At 57.8% G+C, this 9002-nt stretch overlaps 1 protein-coding gene across 1 annotated transcript in view; it reads left to right on the top strand.

The window, feature by feature from the left end:
• Positions 1 to 9002, top strand: part of LOC114007621 (transmembrane protein 132C) — an 86749-nt gene that overhangs the window by 74282 nt on the left and 3465 nt on the right. Inside the window, exon 2 of the mRNA XM_027771379.1 lies at positions 4105 to 4251. Coding sequence (XP_027627180.1) covers positions 4105 to 4251 — 147 coding nt within the window. The remainder of the gene's footprint in view (positions 1 to 4104; positions 4252 to 9002) is intronic.

Below are 9002 nucleotides of genomic sequence, written 5' to 3'. Positions count from 1 at the left end.
CGCCGGGCGGGCCGAGCGCCCTGTGCGGGGATGGCCGGCCCCCACCCGAGCCCCGGCAGCTGCCCCCATCCTGGAGCCACCGTAACCGTATCACAGGATGGGTGTCTTCACAGAACCCGACTCTCCCGGTCCTGAGGGCCAGGCACCCCAAGTAAGCTGTCAGTGGGGACTGTCGGAGAGACTGTCCCGGGCCCAGGCTGAGGCCACACGGCATCCCCGTGTGGCGTGTGTCTCCGAAGCTTGCCTTTCTAAGGACGCCAGTCACACTGGATGAGGCCCCGAGCGACCTCGCTGTGACTTAGCTCAGTGAAGACCGTCTCCCGCAGGTCACGTCGGAGGTGCTGAGGGAGGGCTGGAATTCAACCACGGCTTGGGGAAAGGGCGTGCGGGGTCCCACCCATAACAACTTGGAATCCTCATTTTCCTTTCACGCTCTCTGAAGGCCAGACTCAGCTCCTGAGCAGACAGGACTCCAGGGGTCAGAGACCAAATGTCGTCTAAGGCCCCGCAACACCTGCCCCATCACGCGGGTACCCGCTCAGCCCTGCAGCTCTGAGGAGCTTAGAAGAGAACGGTCACAGCAGCCCCTGAGCTGGGCAGCGTGCAGGGCGGAAAAGAGGCGTCCTTTGTGCAAAACGAGCACCAAACGTTGATGCTCCTCAGCGCCCGCTTCGTCACCCGTGTCCCACCTGCTCAGGCACGCCGTGTTAGCCGCTGAGAGCGGAGTGGGGGTTCAGCATGAATACGCGGCAGGGGCCTCCCTCCATGTGCCCAGCAGGTCTGAAGGGCTGCCAGGTCCACCCCAAACCCTGTGTTGCCGCACTCCGGAACCCAGCAGGGCGGGCAGCTGGTGATCAACGCCGCCTGGTGGTGGCAAACGCCACGCGGCTGCTGTTCAGCTCCAGCCAGTGAGCCCAAATCACCTCCCTGGTTTCCAGCACCGACAGCCCCACACATCGGGCCCACCGAGCTACGGCTCCCTGTGTACCCCAGGTAATGAGAGGGGCACCCGTGTGGCTCCCCCAGGCAGGGCTGGAGCTGGGCTCCTGCCGTGGTCCGTGTGCTACCCTCCACCCAGCCAAGCCGAGAAGACTGCCCGACCTCGGCTCCTTCCCGGATCCAGGCTTCCTCAGCTCCCAGCCAGTCCCATGGCTCTTCGAATGCCGACTCTGGTTGTCACACTTCCAGTCCCGTGGCCCAAACTCCTGCACCAGCTGGCTCCTCAGAGCAGCCGGGAGCACCCACGACTCTCGCCCACAAAGCACCCGAAACACAAAGGCAGCCTTTAAGCCTTACGCCTTCTCCTGTCTCAGCAACTCACCCTTCTGTGCCCCCCCCCCCCCGCAAGCAGAGGAAACCGGCCACCTCGCAGGGGGTCACTAAGAGGCCTCCAGAGTGCGCCGGCCACTAAGTGGAAAGAACAATGTGTAGCTTCAGTAAAACCTGGAATCTTGAGCAAAATCCAAGTGCAGCAAAAGCCCATTTCGAGCAAAGTCACCTTGCAGGAGGATTTATTTCTGGCTGCAGAGGTAGGCAGTGTTCCTGCTGCGAAGACAACTGAGGCGTTGCTTTCCTGCCCTGGGGACAATGGGAGCTTTTGCATGCTAAGGTGTCTTTAATCTTTGTCCCAGCACGCCCTGGTCTCCTTGCATGCTGGGTACCAAGTGTGTTTAGTAAATCATTTTAATGGAAGACGCTTCGGTGGAAGTTTCTGAGGAGAGCCAGCTGCAGCAGCTGATACGCCCTTGCTGTCGGGGCTGGTGCTGGTTTGGATGCCCTCAGTTTGGCAGGTGGAGATACGGTTTATCACCACCTCCCGCCCCTCGGTTCCCTCATGGCCACCGCCTGGTAGTCAGTTCTCAGCCATGTCTAGCTTTTAACTATTCACGAGGCTCCTTGCATGTAATTTAAGTCATCGAATCGTTCTGCAGAGTTGGTTGGCAAAACCGCTGGTGGCACCTGAGAGTGGCAGGGCGGGGATGGGGGAAGGGGGAGGGCAGATGGCTCCTCCCCGGGGCTGGGTGGGAGCAGCGATTAGCAAGGGGTCACAGAGGAGCCCCTCCGTGGCAGTAACGCCTCCGTACCTCGAGTCCAGCGGCAGTGACTCAAGTCCACACCGTGATAGAGTTCCAGAGATCCATGCCACCCCAGAGGAGCAGGTCAAGTGAAACAGGCGAGGTCTAAGTAAGTTAGACTTAATCGCATTATGCGATTTCCTGATGGGGACAACAAGCCACGGCCAGGTGTCATTTACCACTGGGGAAACCATGTGACACATACCCAGGCACTCTGTTCCTGAACCCAGGAACATTTTTTAAAAAATGTCTTGTTCATCTCAAATTGTTCAATTCCTGAGTCAATGGAAAAGTCATGATGTGTTTGCATAGAAAAATGGGAAAATGTGTCATGACTTTTCTGACAACCCCAATATTTCAAAGTAAGAAGTTATTTAAAATAACGCTGCCCTGCCCTGCTGCCTATCACGGTCTGCACAGAGGCAAAGTCTTCCCTCCGGTGTTCGCATCACTTCGCGACGTGCTGGGGTTCCCACGTCTTCGTTTCCTCTGAGTTTAGGCAAAACCGAGTTTCCGCTCTGGGGAGGACGCAGCTCCGTGTCCTCCTCCGCAAGTGCCCTCCCGCCCTCCCACGTGGCGGTCACACTTGGTCTGGGTTAATACTCAGTGTTTAAAGCCCCTGCTTCGTGTGTAATCGCAGAACGCCAAGCACCCAGCTCTGGAGACTTGCCCTTTCTGCATGGGATTTCTTATGATCAGAACCAAAGATGGATTCGGGTTATCCTACTTATTTTCTGTGTACTCAGCTCTTTTCTTTCCCCACACCTTCCACTGGTTGTCCAAATCCCCTCACAAACGTTCACGCACATCACATTGGTGAGACAAGTTCCACTTCCTGGAAAAGCTGTTGCTAAAACCTTCTCCCAGCCTGAGGACCTTTGCTGTCTCGGGTCCTATCTCCGCTTCGACCTGGGCCCACACTGTCCCAGTGTGGCACCCGGTGTCCCTCGTCCATGTGGCTATCCTGGTGTGGCACCCAGTGTCCTCATCCACATGACTGTCCCAGTGTGGCACCCAGTGTCCCTCGTCCACGTGGTGATCCTGGTCTGGCACCCAGTGTCCCTCGTCCACGTGGCTATCCTGGTGTGACACCCAGTGTCCCCTGTCCATGTGGCTATCCTGGTGTGGCACCCAGTGTCCCTTGTCCACGTGGCTATCCTGGTGTGGCACCCAGTGTCCCTTGTCCACATGGCTATCCCAGTGTGGCGCCCAGTGTCCCTTATCCACGTGGCTGTCAGTGTGGCACCTGGTGTCGCTCATCCACGTGGCTGTCCGGTGTGGCACCCAGTGTCTTCATCCACGTGGCTATCCTGGCGTGGCACCCAGTGTCCTCACCCACGTGGCTGTCCGGTGTGGCGCCTGGTGTCCCTTGTCCACCTGGCCATCCCAGTGTCCCTCATCCATGTGGCTGTCCTCCTGCCTTGAGCCCACCCTGAAGCAGTTCTTCCAGTTGGGGTGTAGGAAGTAAATTTTCGGAAGACTCACACGTTGGGAAACATTGGCTTCATAGTTAGACTGGATAGAGTTCTAAATAATCCTCAAAGTACTCAGGATGTCTGCATTGTTTTGGGTTCCCAGCATGGTTGTGGATTCTGAATCCATGCTCCGGTTTGGCCTTTCTTTTCTTGGAGGATTGCAGGAGCCACATTCGTGTGCCCGTGCTCGACGCGTCAGTCAGTCGTGTGGCTTGGCGCGCTTCGGTCCTCCAGACCTCGCCCTGTAAGACACAGGTACCAGCTGAGAACAGCGCACCCAGGCTGACCGTGCACCCCGACACTTGGCTTCCCACCCCTTGCTCAGTGAACATCCAGGGGCCCTGCCCCTCAGAAGTGGACAGAACTCCATGGCCTGTGGTCTGTGGTCAGACCTCTTCCCCCCCCCCAGTATAGCCACCCTCTGGTGCACTCTGCCATGTCACCAGATGTGAAAAAGGAGAAAAGCAAAACCAGTCACCAGGCTGGGGGACTCGGGCGCGTTCGGGAAGGCCCAGGCTAACCCCATGGCTCTCTCTTGCCCTGTCCTCCCACAGGGCCAAGGTGAAGAAGGGGGTGAACATCCTGAGCGCTCAGACCAGCGAGCCTCGGCAGTGGGACGTCCAGCAGGAGGTGGGCAGCGGCGGGAAGCACGCCACCGCCACCGTGGTGTGTCAGCGCCTGGGGCCCGGCCCACGCAACAGGTAAGTGCACCTCCCTCGCCGCCTGCGAGTCCCCGCGCCGTGGCCCAGTGCTGCGGGAGAGGCCTGCTGAGATGCACGGGAGAGGCCTGGCTGAGGTACACACGGACTGCAGCTTCACAGAGCTGTGGCTCCAGGGCCTGCAGCTTGGGGGCTCGCCATGACCATCCGGCCACCCAGGGCGGGTGAGCAGCGCGAATGCTAAGATCAGAGTGGGCTTGGAGGTGAAGGTGCCACCTGTGCCCGCCGGGGCAGGTGCAGTCCCTGGGCTCTGCCCCCAGGTGATCAGACCCGGCTTCCTTACACAGTGCTCAGTTTTGCACCAAAGGAGGAATTTAGTCTTCAGAGGGAACTTGAAGAGCAGAGGTGACAGTCGGGAGTGATCATGGCTGGGAGCGCTCGCACCGGGGGTCTGTGTTTAAATCCCTGGTCTCCCCGAGGGCCAGCCTTTACTGAGAGTGTTGCCCCAGCGCGTGGTAGAGGCCGCCCCGGCCCCGCACCCTGCCTGTTATTTACTCGTGGCCGTTTTCTCGGGCCTTCCTTCGAGGGTGAACGTGTTCATGAATAATGACAGAGGTAAAGAGTTCCTCTCTTCAGAACCAGAGTAAGTCGGAGGGAGGGGTCTCTCAAGTCCCGGGAGTCCCAGTGACTGCCCAGTGTGTTCTGAGCCTTTCAGAAACTCTGCTTCGAGCCTGTTGTGTTTGCAGAGAGGGCAAACACGGCGTGTGAGGCCGTCCATCGGCCGTTCGGAGTGTCTGGGGGATGGACAGGAGGGAAGGACGGAAGGTGCTGACCCACAGGGTGGCGCACTCGCACACAGAGAGGCGCTGAACTGGCTCGAGTCTGCCGGAGCCGTGCCCAGGAGGGGAGGGACGCGAGGACTCAGCAGCAGGTAGAGGACACTGGAGTCCCAGCTGCTTGCTACCTGCCCTGATGGCCACGTGGGTTCAGCTTTTTCATTTAATTTAAGTCAGCCCAACAAAAGAGAAACCGGCCGGTCTGCATCAGTGCATGGCCTTCGCGGCTCCATGTGTGGCCCCCCTGGTCCCCCGGCTTACGTGGCAGAGGAGAAATTGACCGATCGTAGTGCCCGAAGGCGACACCATCAGCTTCAAAACGCGCAGCAGCGGCAGAGCCCCCGCCCCGGGCCGGCCCACTCCCGCCTGGTCGGACTCTGCGGCTGCTGCTCGCTCCAGGGAGTTCCGTACATTAACCCTCAGTTGCTCTGGCTTGGGGTTTGGAGATGGTGACGGAGCGTGTCTCAGACAGGGTCTGCTGGGCCGCGGTCCTCCTGCCTCGGCCTCCCGAGTAGCCGTGACCACGGGGAATGCCCCGAGCCCAGCTTCTGGTTGTCACGAACTCACCTTGGCTTTTGGTCATCACGCCCGTGGAAGTGCACCGCTAGGGCATGCATTAGTCGCTGTGTCCGATACAACACGCCTGAGCTGTAAGTTTCTTTGAGTGCTTGCCAGTCCCCAGGGGCCCTGATCCACCATCGGCACTTGGGAAGATGCTGCTTTACAGTGGACAAAGGGACAAGGAGGGAGCCTCTTGTAAGGGGGTCCCCAGCTGCAGCACCCTGTTCCTGCATTCAGAATTGCACGAGCGTCAGTGGGTGTCCTGTGGCTGCTGTGACCGACGTCCACGCACTCTGTGGCTTTAAACAGTGCAAGTTGCTGGGGCCAGCAGATGGCGTAATGGTTACCTTCCTGGACTCCCATGTAGTTGACCATGGATCGAGTCCTGGACCCGGCAGCTTAAAACTCACACAGATGTGTGTGCGTGTGTGCCCAAAATCCTGAGAGGAGAATGGAGAAGGGATTGAGGCATGGCCTTCCTCCTGGGAGTGATTTCTCGCTTTCTGTCTCTCCATCTCTCAGCAAGTACACTCACCCTAAAATATCTACAAAAAAGAAATAAGTAAAACAGTACAAATTGGGACTGGCAGTTGGGACTGGCATAGCGGTTAAGGCGCTGAGGTCCCACATGGCTGACTGCAGTTCGAGTCCCAGACCTGGCATCCTGAGACTCATGCCGGATACGTGTGCCCCAAATCTGAGAAGGAAAACAGTGAAGGGGTTCAAGCGTGGCCACCCTCAGGGGGTTCATTCTCACCTTCCCTCTCACTGCCTCACTCTGTCTCTCTCCAGGAAGCGCATGTGCCCGACAACAAAACCTTTAAAAAAAAAAAAAAAAAGTATGAATTCATCATCGTAGAATCCTAGAGGTCCAAAGTAAAAATGGGTTTCCCTAGGAAAAGTTCAGGGTGCGGGAAGGGCTGCCCCCTCCTGGCGGCCCCGGGAAAGACGCTTTCTCCTGCTCTGAGGGGAGAGTCCTTTCCAACAGGGTCGCACCCTGCAGTCTACCCCAAGCCTCAGCCAGCCGTGATCATGGGCACGTGTACAGAGAGACCCCGAGACTCGAACCCAGGACCTGCCTATAACTTGAGGATCACGGAGCATCGGGCCACTGCTGTGCCGTTGCACCTGCCCTCCGCGTCTGCAGATAAGTGGGGAAACGCCTGCCAGCTAACCCGCACTCCTAAAGGGAGCGTGCAGAAACACATGGAAACAGAGTTTCTGGGGAGTTAGGGCTAAGAGGCAGCAGAAGGCTCTCCCTTGCCCGGCATAGGTGACAGGTTAGCAGAGGTCAGAGAGGCATTGCCGACACCGGCACCACACGCAGACTTGTATTGCTTTATCCTGTGATCTTTTACTTTATTAAATGTATCTTCTTCAGTGCTCTTTTTTTTTTTTTTTTAAGAGAAAGAGAAAGAGGTTTTACTATTGGGCACTTGTGATCGCTGGAGAGACAGAGACAGAGAGAGAAAAAGTGAGAAATCGCCCCCAGGGGGGATGACCACACCAACCCATTCTCCTCCATTCTGCTCTCGGAATCTTGGGCATGCACATGCATGGGCCCCATGTGTTTTAAGCCACTGTGTCCGGGACTCAAACCGCACTCAGCTACCTGGGAGTTTGGCAATGTAACCATTATGCCACCTGCTGGTCCCAATGCTCATGTTTTAATTTTATAATCATAAAACATACTCAAAGGCATGTCTTCTAAACCCATATTCAGCCTTGCATGGCAGGTAACTGTTGCCATTACCAGATGTAGCTGTCACCGTGTGTCACTGTTGCTATGACCCTGCCCTGTCGTAGATGGAGGGTCACTGTGACAGGGTAGGTAGCTGGTGTCTTGTCGTTGCTGTCCCATACTGAGTCCTGTAGTTGGTTCCCCAGTAACTCACTAGGTGGGTGGACCTCAAGTCACCTACAGAGGCCGCTGCTGTCGGGTGTCTGCTTGTCTGTCCCTAACATTCTAGTATAAATATTCCGGGTAACCTGTCCCTCCCTCCTGACCTGTAGGTGGGCTGCTCTGTGGGTCCTAGGGGTGCCTGGAGTCAAAGCTTGTGGCCTTCCACATCTTGCTTTGTCACTTCTGCCCCTGCCGCCCACCCACACACATCCAGCTGAGAAATGAGGACAGAGTTACAGGCTGGTGACCAGGTTTGCGAAGGTGAGAGGAGGTGGGAGCTGAAGTGCTCCCTGAGGCACCTCCCCAACTCCACATGCCATTCTGGGGTGTCTGTGCCCAAGCCTGGTTGTAGGCCAGCTGACTGTCTTCGTAACCTTAAAATGTGTGAGAGCATCTGAGAGGAGTCAAGCCATGGGGACACAGCGGTTCGAGCCCCGCCGTGTGCTGAAGCCACAGGGAAGTCCCGGGTCTGCGCCCTGAGGTCTTCCTGAACCCGCTGGCCCTGAGGGGCCTGTGACCCAGGCCAGCAGAAACTGGGAGTGGTCCATGGTGTGAAGACCCTGTTGGGACCTGCTGTGTCTTTGTCTCTCTGATGGTAGAGATAAATAAGTAAACTTAGACCAGAACAACAAAGAAGAACCCACAGGGGAAACCCCGGTCTACCTGATCTGCCCTCCCCAGGAGCGCTGCCCTCTGGAACACATGTCCTGGGTCACGCGAGGGTTTGCTAGCTGCCGTTAGGGACGTGCAAGTCCGGGCTGCAGATCTGCACACTCGGCTCGGCACTGTGCAAGCCCAGACGTCGATGTGTCCAGGACGTGGCAGGTAAACCGAGGAGGCGGGTGTGCGGCATGTGCCCACAGGCTGCGAGAGGGGCCAAGGTGAAGGTCATACCCACTCAAGAGGACACCCACACCGCGGCCTTCGGAGCCTTCTCCTTCTCGCGCGAAGGCAGGCCCCGGGTTGTCAGCTCTGGAGTGTCACATGCAGCCCCTACTACACATGTGCTTGTGTTTTAAAATCACTGCGCAGATCAAGCAGTGGGAATTGAGCAAAGCCGTTTACCAGTAAGAACACTGCACCGGAATGGCCGGTGTGAACCCCGGGGCACCGTTTCCCTCAGGAGGCTGACTGGGGCTTCCGGGGGTGCAAGTACGAGAAAAATAGCCATCCTGGAACTGGCCCGCGGTGCCCCTGAGAGGCACTCGCCGAGGCCAGCCTGCCAAAGACCCCGCCACCTCCCTAAGGGCTTTCACCGCAGGACCCCTCCTAGGCAGACCGGATCACCCCAGCGCTCCTGTTTGCACGGAGGTTGGAAGTACACGCCTGAACCCTGCTTCCCCCTCCCCGTCCCCCGCTGCTGCCGTAAAGTACCAGCCTAACCTGACCCGCATGGACGCGGGGCTCCTTCTCTTCGGCTCTTCACGTTCCTGGCTTCCGGCCGGCTGGGGCGGTAATGGCCAGCCTTCTCCAGGGGTTCTTGGGGGCGCTTT

The sequence above is a fragment of the Tupaia chinensis genome, unplaced genomic scaffold (genome assembly GCF_000334495.1).
Source record: "Tupaia chinensis unplaced genomic scaffold, TupChi_1.0 Scaffold000211_1, whole genome shotgun sequence".
In the NCBI taxonomy this organism is placed as follows: domain Eukaryota; kingdom Metazoa; phylum Chordata; class Mammalia; order Scandentia; family Tupaiidae; genus Tupaia; species Tupaia belangeri.
This window is presented reverse-complemented; position numbering and strand designations above follow the sequence as displayed.